This window comes from Xylocopa sonorina, chromosome 10 (assembly GCF_050948175.1).
Source record: "Xylocopa sonorina isolate GNS202 chromosome 10, iyXylSono1_principal, whole genome shotgun sequence".
Taxonomy (NCBI): Eukaryota; Metazoa; Arthropoda; class Insecta; order Hymenoptera; family Apidae; genus Xylocopa; species Xylocopa sonorina.
In genome coordinates, this window is record NC_135202.1 from 2,774,011 (window position 1) to 2,793,125 (window position 19,115).

Sequence of the window (19,115 nt, forward strand, 5' to 3'; positions counted from 1 at the left end):
ACAGTAATTTAGACGGATCGAACGTCTGACAGGCGTGCGATCGGATTAGCGTAATTCCCTAAATTGGAGGAATTACGAAAAGAAAGCATAGTTCACCGTACAGTGGATAAATTTTCTCGCGAAAGTTTCTCCGTCTAAGGGGTGGGTCTCGTATTTCGGGAATTTAGATAAGCATCCGTTGGCCTAGACCGCAGCGTATGTATGCGCGTCGGAATCGGAACTCGACCGCCGCTATCAGCTGGCCACCATCGAACTAACTTCTGCTACCTTCGCTGTTTCTCAGCCGGGTGTTAAAGACGGCTATTAGACGCGGCCTCGTGGAACGGCGGTTATTTCTCAGCGTAGCTTTAAAAGTGCACGGCCGTATCCCCCGCGGCGCGGTCTACGTGTCGCGCGAGCCGTTTATTCCCCGTTAAAACGGTGAACGGTTACGTTTATCGTCGACCGATTTACGTCGCGAGCGGCGTGCATCCTGTCGCGCTGCCGCTATTAAAGTCATTAAAAGGGCGACGCGACTCTTATAATTAACCAAGATCGATGGCGTCGATGAAACAATCTTTTAATATCGTCGTCCTCCTTCGCGACGGGGGCTTGACGATTGACGCCGCGGACGCCACAGCAAATGTGGAGAATCGAAGGAATCATTTTGTACAAGATTTTGATTTTCCAATGAAATGGATGTATAAACGAATTGTACACACGGACAATTAAACATCGAGTATAATTTACGGATGGATCTATTCTAAAATTGGCTCGCTTAATTATTTCGAAATCTTGATACGCCACGTTAAAGCGTCCCATCGAGCCAACTAAAAGCAAGCCACTTCTCCGTTTAATTACCGTTTAACTGCCAAAAACAGAAATTGCCAGCTCCAGTTTCCGCGGCCCCTATAAAACTCGAAGCGACACCACTAAATCGTGGTCGATTTCACTCGAACGAAACGAACGAGGAAGCAGGGACGCGTTCGTGGACCAGTATTATGTGAGAGATCGTTCTCGAGAGCGTCGGGCGACCCGCCGTCGGCTCCGCGACAAGACGTAACAACGACGGTCGAAATGGCCGGTGCAACGAGCACGCTGCAGGGCGTTTACCATTACCTAATGGACACGCCGGTCGAATGCGACGAGCCCGTTATTCTTACGACTTACACCGGCATCTCGCAGGACGTCAGGGCTCCGGTTATTAAAGTTCACCCTCGTTCACGGGTCGGAGACTATGGCCGGCCAGATTAGCCCGTTTCTTACGTTAGAAACGTCAGTCGACGGGTTTACGTGTTCAAAGCGTGCCGACCTAAGGAGGCTAGATGAAACGCTGTAAATCTACGCTGCTTCGTTTCACGCTGGGAAATCTCATGGTACTTTTTCTGTTTTATGTTAATGGATGTTGCGTGGAAAGATTTATCTTGGTCGCCTCTGATGTGGAGGGTATCCGCCGGTGGTGTTTCGTGAACGATGTAAGTAATTGCGGACGGGAACTGGGATGAATTTTTCCTCGACTCTAATTGGATGTTGCGATGCGAATTTATTTTTGCGAGTGACACGTAACTCGGCGATATTATTCGTACGAGATCGAAATCGGATACGTAATAATCGATGCACCGTAAAATCCAATTTATACAAAACCAAATGGTACCTTCTCTCCAATATCCACGCTTCTGTTACGAGTCGCAGTTGCACGAAGCTTGTTCGCACGGACGTTAATCTATCGCGAAACATCTTGAAACAAAAGCGTGTATTCTAAACGAGGAAGAATTTGATCAACGCCCGTGAGAACCGTAGCGGCGTGTAACGATAAGACCGTTCGATCTACCGGGTTGTAATTAAAGCGTGATTTAATAGCGAGACGGGATGCGTTTCGTTGGTAGAAGAAGCAAGATAAAGCCGGGCGATAATGACGTATGGGTCTCCGGAAAATGGAGCGCGCACGCGAGATCGCGATGATTTTGACGGGGGATTGGTGAAGCGCGAGCTGCGCGATCGATAAGCAATAAGCAGTAAATCGGGAGTGTGCCTCTGCCGCGGCATGCAAATCAACCGGCGGTGGCCCTCTAATAAGTGGCTGCATAGGTAGAAAAGAGGAATTGCGCGATTTCGAGCCGACCCCGGGGGGGATTATGCATCGTATATAAGCGCGGTTCTAATCTTGGCAAATAACATTTTTCATTTCGGCTTCGGTTTTTTGCCGGAAGAAATGCAGCCGCGGCACGCCATCATCCCGTTTTCCCGCTAGCTTCGCTGCGATTTCCTCCACCGATAATATTGTTCTCGGCTCTCATTTTCTGCGATCGTTTTTTTCGCCGTTACCACGCCAATTTTACGCGTTTACACACCAGCGATTCTTCGCGATCTGACAGTGAATTTGTAATAGAGCAACGATTCGGCGTGCCTCGACGATGAATTTGGAAATTTCACATTCGACGAGTAACTATGCGCCTGCGATGAAGAAATTTAAGAGTAAACACGTAGGTATTCGGAATTTGAATGAATCTCGCGGCGAAGCGACGGTGGTCCCCGATGCATCGACGCGGAGCACCGTCGAAACCCGTCTTACAAAGTTGGAACGATTTGCGAACTGCAGTTCCACGCGAGTGGCGTACCGGGACCTTGTCATAAAGTTACACTTTATCGTGTTCCGCGCGAACGGGGCGGGTTTCGTCTGACATGAACGCGGCTTACTTCGATCTGCCAATCACGAGTTCGGCTCCTGGAAACGCGAAGCTACCCTGTTCGTGTCAGGGTGTACGAAATGAAATCGAGTCGAGCGATCGACTGTGGCTTCGTTCCCGCATAATGGAGGAGCGTGTCTTCGATCTTCTTTACAAATTCATTTCGTGCCCCCTCGACGAGTGGTACTCCTTGTGCAGTGGGACGTAATGGTGGACGCTTTCGTCTTCGTTAACGTTCTAAACAGGGTGCTTGTTAAGAGAGATAATTGTTGTTGAGACAGCAAAAAATTATTAATTTCTAGAGCAATTTTAATGACCAAGTAGTGCGAAATGTTCGCCGTTTAATGACAAGGGAGCGTTGGTAATTTATTTCCGTCGTTCCCGATAGGGTAGGTCAGGTGTAGAAACGCGAGAAGAAAAGGCAAAGCGGTGTGTATCAGACCACTTCCTATCGTTAACAGGTTACCCATGGGGTGGTTCTGACACGCAATAAAGATCTGCGTTCGCGATAATGGTCACTTTAGATTCTCTTTCGCGTATTTCTATTATTCCCTCGATTTGTTTTATCAGACGATGCCGAGGCTATTCATTTAACATTCTTCCATTACGGCCACGCTTCTCGCTGAATTTTAAAATTGTACAAACTTAAAAATGATGAATTAAATTAAACGACAAAAAATATTTCCCTAATTCTTCGTCCTTCCTCTTACTACGAACGCATATTTTTATTACCGCTGGATCTGAAATATCGCAATTCACAGGGACGTTTAATTGCAACCGGTCGAAGACGTGGCCCGGAATCGATCGATTCGACCGTTCCGTCGGAAGCCTGCACGGTCAGGGACGAGTAATTACACCCGAAATCCCCGAATCTGCCTTTATAACCGGCAGCTGGGTAATCCGGGTCCGATCGTTGGGCGTCGATCAAGAAGCACCGACCGAACCGGCGAACTCGGTGGAAATCGCGCGTAGGAATTGTGATCGACGCGCCTGGTAATGCACTTTCCGATAATGCTGCCGCCGACGTAATCGCGTTCCTCTGCTCCGGTACGTGTCCACACAGGGTAACCAGCGGCGGGCACCGTGTGCACCAGCTGTTCTACGCGGACGTGCAAGAGACAGAGGACGAGACGGAAAGAGACGGGCGAATCAACGTGCAGGACCGACCGGCTGCCGGATTACTTTGATTTCACTGTCGCTAGCCTACCATCCGCTCGTTCCACCCCCGTTAGCTGACGTGGATGAGGAATTAACCGCGTTACACAAGCCTCGGACACTCGATGAAAATGGCTTTCAGTTACCGCGCCGGATTTGCTTGCGCTCTTATCGAGGCCGTGGTCTCGTTGCCGTTTACCGATTCCAAGAGGAGGTTTGGTTGGTTCTTTCTTTATACCTGGTGTTTGTCAGTAAAAGAAAAAAGCGTGGCTCGTTTTAACCGTCCGTCTAGACTGATTAAGAAAGTTATTTACCCGGCTGTTTCTCTGTGATAATATTTCTCTTTGAGTGCTTCCACGAACCCCGCTCGAACTCACAGAGCGGCGAATGAAATTTTATTTAATTCAGTTTAAGCACGGCGCTATTTGCAAATTGGTTTCATTCGGTTGCGGTCGGAAGTTAACGCGAAGCGTGGTGCGTTCTTGCGTCAAACCACGCGGCGTAGCCGTCGCAATGGTGGGCCGTGCGCGACTGTTGTTGCGTGTTAATTAAAGTGCAGCGCGCGGATCGAAAGGAAAATTTCCAATGAAACGTTCAACGTGCGCGCGATACCGCCGTACTGCGATAGCTGATAAGGGAAGCGAGGGTCTGCGTGCTGCTCGCTTGTCGTTTCTATTCAAGGTGCGCCACTCAATTCGAGCGTACGCAATCTCGCGGCGAAATGTAACGCGGCCAATCGAAGGGAAGTTCAGGTCGAAGGGCACCCGTTCGAGCGGACGCTGTGTAAGCATGCTCACGATGCAGCTGAATTCGTGTAATTTTGCGTCGGAAGCGGAGGAACGAGGTGTAGCTGAAATGATTAAGTGAGTCGGTTAAATATGCATGTGTCATATCGACGGTATAGTATCAACTGTTGTTTTTTCTGCCGTTACCGTTTCATTAGAATAATGGAATGTTCAGAGATTGGGAGAATGCTTAATTTATAATGAAATGGGACTGGATGGTAAGTAGCGTAGCGAGGGATTGGTCAAAGAATGATTCTATATAAAATTTGATTACAGTGTTTCCTTGAATAGTGCGGTTATGTACCGGTTATTTTTTTAATTCTTATAAATTATCCTTGAGTACAGTAGCAATAATCGGGTAGACGCTGACATACATAGATAGTAGGTACGTGTTCGTAAAACTAATGGCTACCAAGTTGAGAAGCTAGAAAAAATTTTGACATTTAATATAAAACATTTTTATACCGTTTTCATATAACGAATGTTAAGCTTCGCAGACTCATAACATAATAGAAATTTACTCCACTTCCAATAATTATTCCTCGGAATCTTATCTCTATTTTTGAATCGTTTTGAAAGTCATGGACGAACTAATTTTATCGCGCTAGCAAATTGCAACGTCGATGATGAAATAACCGAGGTGTCAGCTAAATGACTGCCACTGTCGTGCCGTAAATAATCGTGGAATATTTCGATGGAATAATGCGGTCGGTTTTGATTATATCGTGCCAGTCGAGAGTTAACTGGCGCGTGAAAACGCACGAAAATACTTGGACAAACTGGGGTAAAAGTACACGCACACTTCGAAGCTTGTCACGTACGTTGCTGGCGCTGTGTTTTAATTAACGGTTCATTCGCGAGGTTTAGTGATTTCCCGATCGTTAAACGCAGTTGATATCTTCGGTCGCATTGCTCATTATAACGAACACCCATTCCAATGGCTATTTATTCGCGTAATTTGCAAGACGCGATATCCACCCGCTCGCGTACCAGTTCTTGTCGCTATCGGACTGTTTTCGTGTTCGTTTATAGCGCGAATTGCTCTCCAGTCGGGCGGGAACAGTGCGCTTCGATTGAACGGGAAATTTTCGCGGCAGTTGCCAGTTTCACTGAAAATTAACCGCAACCGGGTGGGCCATGCGACGATAATTATTGATGGATTAAATATCGAGACATTAAATTCCACTGGCGACGAATTATACGCGTGAAACGACACGAACAGCTAGTTTACTTGATCAAATACGCTTCGCGTCGATTGCGCAAATCTCTTGTTGCACGATTAAGCCCCAATTTCTCAGCTTTTATTGGGTTTTCTCCAATTTCTCTTACCTTTTCCTCGCGACGACAGAAGGTAAAATATACTTGCGCTCTTCCACAGTAATTTATTCCGGTCATTTTAAATTCCATATCACTGGAAAACGGTCAATTTCCGTTCACCGGCTCTTTTTCGTTCCGTTTAACGACCGTTGAAACCGTTTGTACGTTCTACGAAACATCCTATGCATAAAAACCGACCCCTGTATAACCTTATCGTAATTCCAGCCGTCCTCGCGAGGTTCGCGTGCCCGAACCGTTCATCGGAACGTTCCATTCCGCATTGTTCAAGGTTCCCCGTTCGCCTGTGTTACCGTTTACGCGACGCGAAAACGAACGGTTTTCCCTTGCGTTTTTCCTTTTCCTTTTCACTAGTTTCCCCTCGCGTCACCGCGGCCCGTCCGATCCGCGGGAACGGAAAGGCACAGGTTGCGCATTGACGTAAGACGAGGGAGAGAAGGGAAGTCGAAGAAAATGACGTGGTCGCGTGTGTGCAGGGTGCGCGCGTGTCTCAAGAGGCGAAGGAGGGTAGCGGAGGTGCCGATATCAAAGCGTTACCCGTTATATATCGGATTAGCGCTATTTTTATTCAAGGTATGCAGAGCCGGCGGCAGCTACGTCGCTAGGGCTCGATAAGAGCGTAGGTATAGCAGTTAATTATATCAGTGCCCCATTAGCGTGCCAGTATACCACGAGATTGCGATGGCTTTTTATACACTTTCTGCAAGGGTTTATCGTGCACACACTCTCTCTCTCTCTCTCTCTCTCTCTCTCTCTCTCTCTCTCTCTCTCTCTCTCTCTCTCTCTCTCTCTCTCTCTCTCTCGTCTCTCGATGTGTGTGTTGTTGCCTTTTTTCCAGCTGGCTATACAGGAGAGAAGCGGCGAGCGCGAGCGCCGCCTTGGTCTGCGCGCAGCCCTCTGCGTAAATACGGGCCAGTAATTACGTTGCTGCAGGGAAATTACCAGTTACCGGGTTGCCGTTGAGTTTTATCCAATTAGGGGATTGCTTCGACTACCGCCAGAACCGACCCTCGCTTGGTAACGCTCAGCCGAAAAAGAGGCCCCTTGCACGCCCCTCCGACCCTTTCTTCTTTCCCCTGTCCGCGATCCACTCGACAGGATGTTCTTTAGCTTTCAACCGGTTGAGCGTCCTTCGGACAGAGTTCGCTCCCGAAACGCGGACGTTTTCTTTCTTCGCTGATTTTTAATTACCGCGCGCACGCTACGAAGCCACGCTTCATCTTCTGAAATGTTAAATTGCACCGTAGCCGGGGTTGAGGAAACGTGAATGAAATTTCGAGGGATCGCGGGGGTTGGCTGTTGAATGGGGCGCTGCAGAGCGCGGTTGCGTTTATTTTGTCAGGATGAACGAGCGACGAGAAACGCCAGGTGTTGGATACGTTGTTACGTCGTTAAACGACGACGGTTTCGTGGCTGGAAAGAAACGAGCTCACTTTGATAAGTAAAGCGACCCTGACATAGACGCAATCGATTTCGCCGAGTCAGCCGCGACGCTGTCAAGTATCTAGTGTCTAGTCAATGACGCTTCCAGTAGTACCCGTCCGGTTCATTATTATATTCATTACGAGTTTACGGTGATGGGCGGTTCAGGGTTGAGCGCGGTTGCTCTAGAAAACCGGGGAGAGTCGTGTGGAAAAAACAATGATAAATACTGGCTAGAGAATACCAGCTGCGCTAGAGAACGATCGATCGACGGAGAGATTATAATTTATCGGCCACGATATTGGCTTTCGATTAATTAGCGGGTCAGTTTGAGGAATTTTTTCCACTCCGAGCGAATCCATCTTTTTGGACAGGTTCCATCTGTTTTTGTTCACCGAATCGTTCGCCGAGTAAAATCTGCTTAGTCCTTTAAATACTCTCAAATGCAAGAGCAGACTTTTCCATCTACTATTCGAAGCAAGAAGGGCACTGGGAAATGGCTAATTTTCAGCCGATGGTCGATGTAATATTCTTGTACAAATTGTAAGGCTGTTTGCGAACTTTAGACGTTGCGAAGAAAGCTTTAATTGTGTCTATACATCTCGACTGGTGAGAGGGTTGTTTGGAACTGGCGTATAAGGTACAGGAAACTACTTAGTTATTTAACCTTTCTAACGAATAATTATACGTTAAGTAGTAGATAAACACTAGAAAAACTAGTAACAGCTTTAATGCTAACATAAGTCAGCCAAGTAACGAAACTTTAATGACATTATTATTCATCATCGTTTAAAGAAAACCGCGGAACATCGATTACGTGCATTTTTTCAATTTTATTCATTTTTCAATTTTTATTTTTTATGAGAATTCTTATAGTTTACGACGAGGCTTATAATTTGCAAAATCTTTACGTGGACAACGATAAGGCTGCTCCTTTTTCTCCGTCCAATAGAAATTGTTCGCAAGACAATACGATCCGTCGCATATACGCGCGCCCACACTTAGGTTTACTTTCACGTTGGTGCGAGTTGGTTAGAGTGTTTTCAGATGAGAAACAGAGGGAAAGCTAGCGTCGGTGAGACTTGCCCTTTTCACGCCGCCGAAAAGTCCGTCGACCCTCGTTGTTCCACCATTTCGCCTAAGTTTCAACCGTGCCTCGCTCGCGCCTAGCGTCATGGAAGCATTACCTTAATGCGACCTAGAAAGCTCTTTTATTACACCCGTACTCAGGCGCGCGCATTACGCCGAATGCGTCGTCGCACGCACACCAGCCCCGCTGTTTCTGATCCCATTGCCACGCCGAATTGAAGGGAAAAAAGAGTCTTCTGCTTTTTCCTCGTTTTCTTGCCACTCTAATCTCTTTCGCTGTGATTAATCCCCCTTTCTTCTCGATCCTTTAACGCGTCGCGCGGAAATAGTTATCCCTTTTGGTGAATTATGGCGACTACTAAGGATTTCTCAATGACTACTGGCAGTTGATGAGGTTCTCGGGAGACGTAAGAAACGTTCAAACGAGCAATCTCTTTCTATTTTACGGTATAGAAGAGATATGTGTATTCAGTGAGCAATCGTTTTGCATACCGATGATGGAAGAGACTTGAACGATTACTATTTTCAAGTGGTTTCGATCTGGTGATAGAAAGCTTTGGCAAAAGTCGCTTATCCTCGGTATTCGAATCGTTTAGAACGAATAATCGCGGTAGGAACGACGGGAAACGTGTACGATCAAGGACGCAGACGTTAGTCGCCGAGGGTGATGTCCTCGTCATTGATTGGCAGCCCTGGCCGCGCTCTCGTCAAGGTTCCGCCACTCGGACGTACAGCTTTGGTCGCGGATTACGTTGGAAACTGATTTCGATTGCCTTCCATTTCCTTTGTAGCCGTTCTCGAGCCGTGGCTCTGTGACGTGGCAGTAGTTGATTAAACCCTTAATTAACAGCAGACGGTATAAATAATGCTTCCGTATAATTCAATGAATCGATCACTTATTTCGGTTCGTTCGATTGGATTAAAGAAATTAGTTCGAGCGTCGAGGAAGTGAGAACGAGACCGTGAGAATGTAGAGATTACACGAAGCCGAAGAGCCACGAGGTCGGAAATAGATTTAGAAAGTCGGAAGAAAGTTCTCCCTGTTTCCATTCCCGATCAACGTGTCCTTATTCAGCTGTTTGACATTTCCTTCGGTACGTCGTTTCATTTCCCAGCTATCGGTATCGCCGCCGTCATCGGGACAGACATTGCAATGGACGTTGTATCGAGATCTCGACCGCGAGGTGTGCTCGCGAATCGATCTATTATAGCTTTACTTTTCTCCGATAACTGTGTTAACCAGTTTTTTTTTCTCTCTTGCTCCGCCTCCTCCCCTTTCACAACGGGAAATTCAATCTTCGAGCTACGCCGATAGAATCAAATTACAAACAATGCTCGGAGCATCATCCTTCAAATCCTGTCTATCTCGTAACTAAAAGCTCCATCGAGTTTCATTCAACTCGATTTATAAAGTCCTTTCAAACATTCATTAATACGTCCGTCCCGGTGCTTCCATCAAATTCTCCATCTCTCACATTCGATATCTTTTCTGTCCATTTCTCCACGTCGTGCCACCCTTCAACGCTTCTTCGACCGCTTTTGAATCAATCCAGCCGCCACGAATCATCGAAACGTAAGCGCGGTTCGTTAATTGTCGATAATTCGGCGATAATATACATATACTGAGTACGTACAAACTTAGATGTGAATGCAATATTGCAATTCGTTTCCTCGAATAAAATAAGCTCTGTCGCGAGAAATGGTGGTTAACGGCACACGTCATTAGAGGTAACATTTAAATACCGTTAGTATCGATATGCGTAAGCAACGTCATCGTACCAGCAGCCTGTACATTCGCATCGCTAGAACCGAGCAAGCGTTAACTCGAACGACGCCTCACCCTCGTCAGGTTTACCCGGCAAAGAAACGACGCGCATCCGGCGTTCCCGATAATCGACTGGCGTGTACCGAATAATGAACGTTTCATCGAGGTCATAATCTTCGGGGGTGGGAGTTGGAGGGCAACATTAGAAACGGCGTCGGTTCGCCTTTCGTTCTCTGCCGCTTTCCGAACGGAAAATAAAACCGGAGAGAACGGTCGCGTACGGAAAGAGGCGTTTCTCGATTGGATCCGGCGATCGATCGTTCGCTCGTCGACGATGCCGAACATTCCCGCGTGCGACTGCGAATTATACTCATGGGCCGTGTGCGCGGCTCGACTGACCGAGTTTGCGTTGGTGTTGGAGGTCCCATTGATTTCCTGGCCCATGTCAAGGCTGCACGCGAGGAGCAACCCCCCTGTTCGCCCCCGACCACCCACAACCTCCGTCAACCCCCTTCGACCTCCTGCGACCCCCACCCGCGCGCCCCCCCGCACCGCCGCGGCAACCCCACGGAACAGCAGCCACCGACCAACGTCGTTTCGCTTCATGCCGACTCCCGACTCCTCTGCTCCTTTTGCCCCTCTTCTCGCCTCTTCCTCGACCCCGTGTCTTCCCCCCGTTCGCCAGGGACGAATGCACCGCGTGCACTCGTTCCGTCTGCCGCGAACGTACTTATCCGCACCCCGTCGCTGTTCTTCTCCACCGATTTTCCCACCTTCCTACGAGCTACTGTTTTCTTAGCTACGCGTCTCTATCCGAGGATTAGCGGTTGCATAGAGACGTTCGATTTGTCGATGATCAATCTTGAGGTGACCCGGTAGGTGCCTCACCCTGTTGGCGCGAGTGTAACGCTACGAGAATCGAGGTTTCGAAACTAACCGTGTAGAGCGAAGGGTGCTGTGATATCGAGTGTGGACGGGTGGGTGCAGGGATGAGAGTGTTCTTCGGGCAGATCTATGTACGTTGCCGGAAGTTTTAGCGAGTAGAGAGGACGAAACGGAAGTTTTAGCGGCGACGAGGGTGCACGTGCAGAGATCAGCAGAGAAACCTCTTTTTACGTATTATTTGTAACACTCCTTCACTAATAATCACTTCCATCACTTCCGTTTAGAGAATCCGCGAACGAAACAAGCTACTTTGTGCAACGACATTTCGTCGATGACAAAATCTCGCTGATCGCCGATGGCTTAACACGTCAAGCGAAACTTGATGAATTTCAATTTACCTGGGTATCCCTAATTTCTATCACTGCCACGGATACCGTGGTCCTGTAGAAAGCTGGCAGGATGATGCTAGCTAGCTGGAAATGAATGCGAAACCTCATTAAGCCGGCGGGTTCCGGGTGTCGGGGACGATTGAATAATCAAGTTGCGCCGGGAAGACGCTACGTTCGAAACGGCGGTGGAATGATTAGCATCGATTTCTGGCGATGATTTCCTAGAGATCCTTGCCTCGCGGAATATGTAATTTGCGGCGGCAGTAGTAGTATAGCCCGACGCATAGTCGGGCCTGGATCCGACTCGGTGGAACCGCAGCGCCGGATATTGCAGGCACTGAAGAATATTTGATTTCCGCGTAACTAGGAAGGCTCGCTCATTGATCCGGATGCTGACTACATGATAAACTTTGAACGGTCTCACCTTCCGGCTCGGTGTTCCCTCTCTATTGTATTCGCAAGCAAGCGCACAAATGCACGTTGCAACGAAGAGATTATCTTCGCGCGAGATAATATAGCTACGATAATTAAATTAAGGTACCGGATTGTTTAATTTAAGAAGTGGATTTAAGTTATTAGCTAGCGCAATCCTTACTTTCTAGTCTTCGCTGGTTGTGCATCATTATGTATTCTAACAGTCCTACGTTCCTTCTCTTTTTTTTATTTGATTCTTCTATTCCTCTTTGTTGATACTGATCATACGGTAATCATCCAAAACGTTGCATTCTCCGCACCTCTAATTTTTTTTATTAAATCTGGTACGTTTCTGTGTTTGAACGCGTGAAAGACTCTCGTTGATCGTAAATATTGATGCGGTCTCTGATTCATGCGAGTATCGTTATACAGTCGTGTCGATTGAAAAAAGGAAGCAGGTTAAGCACGATTGAGATGTTAATATTCACGGAAAAATGTGGTCTGTTAATAGAAAATAGCCGTTGAATCAGCGAACTGTAGCGTCTGGCTTACAAGCGTAATCCGTGAGCCGGTTGCCCTTCGTGCTTCCCGTCATTGTTTCGAAGCCATAATTAACAGAGTCTAAATAAATGAAGTCGGAGAGTTAATAACGCGCATTGTAAACGGCGCATTCAGCATCCCGGGGGCTTTTCAGCGACGTACACGAGTGTCGTTTGGTCGCTTCTAATTAATTCTTCAAACGGTTCTCGCACAATACGAAGGTCGGCCGTGATATTTGCAAGCGTTTCCATTGTTTTCACCCCGTTCTTCGTCCCTTTATCGTAGTCGTTCGCTTCTTTCGCTCCTCGACGTCCCAACGCGTTTCCTTTTCCGGTATAAAAAAAAAAAAAAAAAAAAAAAAAAAATAATGAAAGAATAACACTATCGCGAAGACAAACGGACGTTTCGCGATTATTGCGTGGCATGTGCATCGCAGTCGGAAATCGTTAAAGTCCGACCCTTCTGCGCGGCTATATGCAGTTTCATCAATCATCCCGTAAGCGCGCATTAATAATCGTTCACTATTAAATATGCATTCGTTGTTTGCCGCGCGGTTATTCCTCCTACCCCGCTAAACGCTCCCCTTTCGCGCTAACTTTCACCCCTGTATTTCCGTTTCGATTCTATGTATATTAATCCATGCGCAAATGCGTTCCGCGGGCTTCGTTCAATCTCTTCAAAATTGCTCTTTCAAAGTCCGCGCGCTTTATTATTTGCACCCACAGCAACGAATATAACAATTCCTAATTATGTCGTGACGGCAACACTGTGAAACGTGACTCTATATGTACGTAAGAAAGAAGAAAGACAGAATCCTAGAAGTTTGAAACAGAATTTATCGATATCCTGGTACGAAAAGCCTCGTTTAATGAAAATAATGTCCGCTGGAAATGCAAGCAAAATATCCTCCACTGCCGGGGAGGCACGGCGGGGCGTAAAAATATGAGAGTTGCATTCGTTTCTATCGCGGATAAACTGGAATGAAATGTTTCGAAGAGTGTCTTTAGCGAACAGTTAAACAAGTTTGCGAGCACGTCGAGCATTGAGCCGAGGGAGTATCGCGAAATTACAAAGTCGAGGTTCGCCGAGCTACGTAGAAGGGGCCCGGAACGCGCGCCGCGAAATTGGGATTTCTTTTCAAGAGCTTATGCTCTTCAACCGTCATTCATTGTGTCTACCGAAAGGAAAAAATGGAGGAAAAATGGCGAGAACCGTAGGAGAGACCGTGGATGGAATAGGAGGAGCCGGAGGGACGGAGAATCAGTTTCGTCGGATGGTCGTCGCAAAGTGCGCGCGTTTTACGCTTCCGCGAAAAGTGGGTCAGACCGAGCCGAATGACTTGGCACGTTTCCCCTCGTTTCCGCGGCAGACGATTCTCTCCCCGGTCTTTCACGGCGAAAACACGAGCACTCGCGACCGCACGAGTATCCGTCGCGTTTTCAATCCCTGTTAGCACCGCAGCACGCGCCCTTCCGACCGCGAGAGGATCGCTTTCACGGAACACCGTCCACGGGGAAAGATGACGCGCCGCGGTTAACGACATCGTCATTATCCGTCGCGAAACGGTGCTCGAAGATCAGAGACCTTCCGGGTCTTCTTCGACGCTCGCGCGTTCTGGACGGTACCCGTCGCTTTGTCGCGAGCGTTGCTGGATACGCGCCTCTTCGAGCGTTAAATTTCATATTTACTGCGTTTATCGTTCTCTTCCTTTTGAATCGAATTCTCTCCGCACCACGGGCGACGTTACAGGATTTATGTACGTTCGTACAGCTATAAATCTTGGACACAAAGATCGTAGATTCCGCTTTGACAACAGATAGAGAGAGAGAGGAGAAAAAAAGAGGAGCAAAAAGTGAGGACACTCAAAACGGCGACCTCGAACGTCACAGGGAAAGAGTAACTGGTAAAAGCGAGCAAGATAGAGCAACGAGCGCGTCTGCTTAGCCCGGAGCCCCGTCCCTCTCGTGGAAACGTTGTTTCGTATTCCTTGTGTACGTGGAACCCATTTCAGACGCGTTTCAATCATGAAATCGGGGACGTACTCGGCTGCGGAAGAAACGGTGGCTGTCCGCCCTTATGGATCTACGAGCGGCATGCCCATAGTGGCGAGGTTCGTTTAGGAAGAAAAAAAGAAGAGGGAGAAGGAAACGTCAACGAAGGCGGTCGGTTGAAAAGAGTACGATTCCGGGTCGAGTTCGGTCCGGGTAACCGAGAAAGGGGGATAAGATATGGGTGTGTGGGCCAAAGACAGATACTAGAGAGTGGGGAGAGAGAGAGAGAGAGAGAGAGAGAGAGAGAGAGAGAGAGAGAGAGAGAGTGAGACGGGGTAAGGGGCGTGGAAGACGAAGGAGACGTACGAAAAGGGCCGTTCTTCTCGATAAGAAAAAGAGGGAGGAATATGTGTGTCGGCGGGTCCAGGGAGAAGCCGTTTGGCACGGGGGTCGAGGAGGCGGTGGTGGTAACGACAGCGGTGCGAGATGGTGGCAGGCGTAGGAGGATTTGGAGCTCTGCCACGTCGGGAGCACCCTCTTGCTCGAGTGCTCTACTGCGATCACCGATACCACACTACAGAACGTCCGCGGTTGGTACTCGTTGGGGTTTGGAGGAGGCTACAGAGAGGCACGGCCCTCGAGGAGAAAACAGGTGGAACGACCCGAGCTGCGAGCTTGTTGGACCAGCGTAAATATTGATAATCCCTTCGGCTATATCTAACTACCCTTCTTTCGCCCTCCTTCTGGATTTGATCGCGGCTACCGCCCGAAATTGTTCCCGGCCGTCTGCGGAACGCCTACCTAGCTAACGTTACTGTTATTTCCGATTGAAAGGAGATTCTGTTGATGCGATTTTCTGTAAACAGCCGATGCACGGGATCAGAGCGGGATTGTAATGTAATTGGATCAGCGACGGTACGACGGGTAAAGGTTTGCTTTTCCAACCGAGGTTCCAGCTTTGATGTTTCTTCGCGGCGAATTGTTGCTTGTCCTGTTATCTCTCCTTTCTTTACCATCATTCTTCATCGCGAGTCGTCGCGCCTTATGTCTATCTTTCGAAGTCGAACGTTGAATAAAATTGATCGTTCGAATAAACGAAGGAACGATTTCTTAGCGTCTGAAATTCTTCGCCGATAGTTCGAAGCAGCGTTCCTGCGAGGGCAGGATTAATTTAACTTGGCCACCGTCGAGGAACACGGAAGCAATTAATCACGTTCTTTTATTTTCGTTCGCCACACCCCTTTTTGGAATTGCAACACTCCGGCGACACGTTCGCGATGTCTCTCGATCGCAGAACTGGTTCGCAGAAGGTGCGATTTTGCTGAAAATTTCGCGGTAGCTCCGATGACGGTGCAGTTGGAAGAAAATCTCTGTTATTGTAATCGATTGAGCTGTCACAGGGTAGCGACGGCTGATAAGTAAACGCGTTAAACATTGTCGGAAAATAGCGCTCGATATCAGCCGCTCGGGTTGCAGGAACGTTTGCGGATTACATACGTACGCGTATGTACACGAGCGGGACTGGATCGCGCGTTAATGCGAGAAGGGATGAGCCGGTACAACTAATTTCAGCTTCGCCATTGTTCTCACCCTGCCGCTGTCATTCTCGAGACACTGGCTGTGTACCGACTAAGCCTGCTTGCGCCTCGCGTATACTATCGCGTATTTATTAACCGAATGTGTTTATTAAATCCGCATTTTCCATAATAATCCATATCGAAATGCCTCGATACCGAAGATAAACGTAAAAGTTGAACGCGAAGATACCGCTCTCTGAACGTGAAATGTAATAAAACATCGATTGAAACTGTTCTCGTGTTATCAGTGGAAAAAGCAGCGTTGGTTCGAACAATGCATACGGGAAGATTAATTGCATAGCGAGTTTCTTCTCGGAATGAAAGTTTAACATGGATCAATTAGTAAGACAAGGAGGGCGCGACAATTATCGGTTGACAAATGAATTTTTTAACGCAACAGCGAACAAGGGGCGTCCATTAAAACGCGAGACGACGCCTCGCGGTAGTCGTTCACTGGTAGTCGCACGAGGATTGGCGTCATCGTGATCATTGAAGCAGCGTATGCACCCGCTGTACGTCCGGGCATGCAACGTAGCCTGCACGCTTCCGCTCATTTACATGCAATCACGAGCGTGCATCCAGACAGCGTAGAAGGTTGTACAACCTCGCGGCTCCGTATGGTCGAGGATGGATGGTCTCGGCTAGTTTAAACGGTCGCACGTGGACTCGAAAGGGTATTCGAAATCGAAAATGCGGACGCGACAACGCAGCGCGTAACAGCGTTTAATTCAACGAGCCTTCGTGAGTTCCCTTTTTACGTATCCGTCGCGACCATTACAGCCGTTTATCCAGCAATTTTCGCGTGCCTCGATAGCTCCGCGTGCACGACTCCCCGCAGACGACGGAACACGTAATCGAGATATAGGATTATGGATGATTAATTAAATCCTTGCGCCTAGCTCGCGCCGCAGGATCAGCTGCGATTCTATCGATTGCCAGCGTGCGGTATTCTAGGCACATTAGGCTTCGTCGATTAACTTCGACTCGGCGTCCGTTCGAGGTCACGACAAGGGTGAGAGAGGGAGCGAGAGGCAGGATCGTTTCCAAAGTGAGTTCCTCGGAACTCGTGAGTTCGCCTAATGTACGCGCGTGACTATCTCTCCGAGTGTGTGCCTCAACTTGGGCCGATTCGAACGGGAAGGGCGGAAAGTTCAAAGAGACCTTCGCCACACACGCCGTTAAGTCTGCGAACAGTTTCACCGGCTATCGATTCGGACAGTGCTCGGCTACGTTTCTATCCCGCAAAATTACGCGTCCCCGCTTTCGTGCACCTGTACATACGTTTACCGTTTACGTTCTTACCAAACAATCGAGATGTCTACAAGAGGGGATCAACGGTTCGATAAGACGATAAGATCGATGTAACCATCCATCGATGGTCCATCGAGTGAGAAGGCAAGAAGAATATGGAAATAGAGTAGAAGGTGTGTACTGGTACTTACGCGGCCTGCGCGAATGGAGCACGATGCGTGGCGGGCAGCAACGCGACCGTGGCCGCGAGGAGGGCGAAGCTCCAGGAGGCGGCGTGGAAGGACATCGTATTGTCCGTGGGACGAGACGGGCCGTCCAGGTTCATGGAGAAAGCACGGCGCGTCGCCGTTCGCGATTACGACGAGGACAACGACAAGGACGTCGACGAGGACGTCAGCGGGTGTCCTGAGGCGTTGTTACCTGGCGCGTTGACCCGGCGCCTCTCTGCGTGCCGTCCGCGTCTCACCCTCCCCCCTTCTTCCGCCCCCTCCTCCTCCTCCTCCTCCTCCTCCTCTTCCTCCTCCTCCTCCTCCCCCCACCCAACCTTCCACCCACCCGCCCCGCCCTCCTACCTCCGTCTTCCTCTCGCCCGCTTCTCGCTTCTCGCTCTTCCCGTTTTTCCTCTGTTCACGGCTCTTAGCCTGGTCTGGCCAGCAAAGTGCGCTACTACTTGAAATTTCACCCTGGATGGTCTTGGCTTCACTGACACTCGCGTTCGACTCGTTACCCCCGGTTCACACTGTGCGTGCGTACGTACCTGTGTACGCGCGTGTACCGCAACCTCGTAATCGAATCACCTCACAACGATCTTTCGTACTTTTTTCCTCCGATCGCGACCGAGCTTCGATTGAGAGAGAGAGAGAGAGAGAGAGAGGCCGGTACTCTTCCGGCTCTCGAAGAGTAGTCTCTCTCCGCTTTGTCACTCGCGACGACTAGACCACGCAACAAGATCCTCTCTCTCTCTCACCAGCAACGCTGCGATCTTTCTTGATCTTTCTTCCGCTTCCTCTCTCGTTTCGGCTCGAAGCCTCGCACAGAGAGCACGTTCGATTATCGTCGTATTCACCGGTGTCACCAGCCACGTCCGTTGTCTCGGTGGTCGCGTACACCGTTCTAATACTTGCGCATAGTGTCCCGGGCTCGATTTAACCGCGATAATACCGATTCGCGAGCACGACGCTTCCTCGAGGCACTGTTTGACGAATACTTCTCTCCCGCGACGTTCTCACGCGCCCCTCGGTTTCCTCCTCTTCGCCGGCTATTCGTTCGGCTGGGATAAAGGGATCGGGTGCCGAGCAAGGGGTTCGCGTTGCGGAGGAGGGAGACAGCGGCGAGTATATCCTCTTTCGAAGAGAACCCTCTCTTCCGTTTTGTTCGTCCTAGAAGCACGGAGCCGCCCGGGCGTAGAAGATGTCTTGCCGCAGGCTCCGCTTCCTAGGGATCCTTCCTTCGACGATGGACATTCTTCTCTCTTCTCCTCGCGTTCTCTTGGCCGCTCTCTCGCACGTACGCTCGCTCTCGCACTCTCTCTCGCTCTCTTCTCACGGGGACACTCGGTCAGCACCCGCGCTACACCGCTACGCGCTCGGGAGTGGCGGCTCTCGCGTCTAGCCCGGCCGTACCACCGCGCAAGCGCCCTTCCTTCCTCTCTTCCTGCCTGCCTGCCTGCGTGCCTGCCTGCCTGCCTGCCTGCCTACTTGCTTGTCTTACTCTTTCGCCTCTGATTAGCCCTCCCCTGTACCTGGCTGCTTCGAAACCGCCAACAATACTTTTACCGACTACTCGTTCCGTCGTAAGCTTCTTCCCCCTGCGATCGCCCTTTCGCCACCTCGCCGCAACTCGCCCCGGTGA

General features: G+C 49.2%; 1 protein-coding gene across 15 annotated transcripts in view; it reads right to left on the reverse strand.

Annotated features, from left to right (window-relative positions):
* Rdl (Resistant to dieldrin) overlaps positions 1-17,751 on the reverse strand; it is a 62,188-nt gene extending 44,437 nt beyond the window's left edge. For 14 of the 15 annotated variants that reach the window (XM_076902806.1, XM_076902803.1, XM_076902800.1 and 11 more), the window contains exon 1: positions 17,456-17,751. In XM_076902806.1, coding sequence (XP_076758921.1) covers positions 17,456-17,589 — 134 coding nt within the window. In that variant the 5' untranslated portion in view covers positions 17,590-17,751. The remainder of the gene's footprint in view (positions 1-17,455) is intronic. The other variant, XM_076902802.1, reaches the window with a different exon arrangement.
* Positions 17,752-19,115: the final 1,364 nt, after the last annotated feature.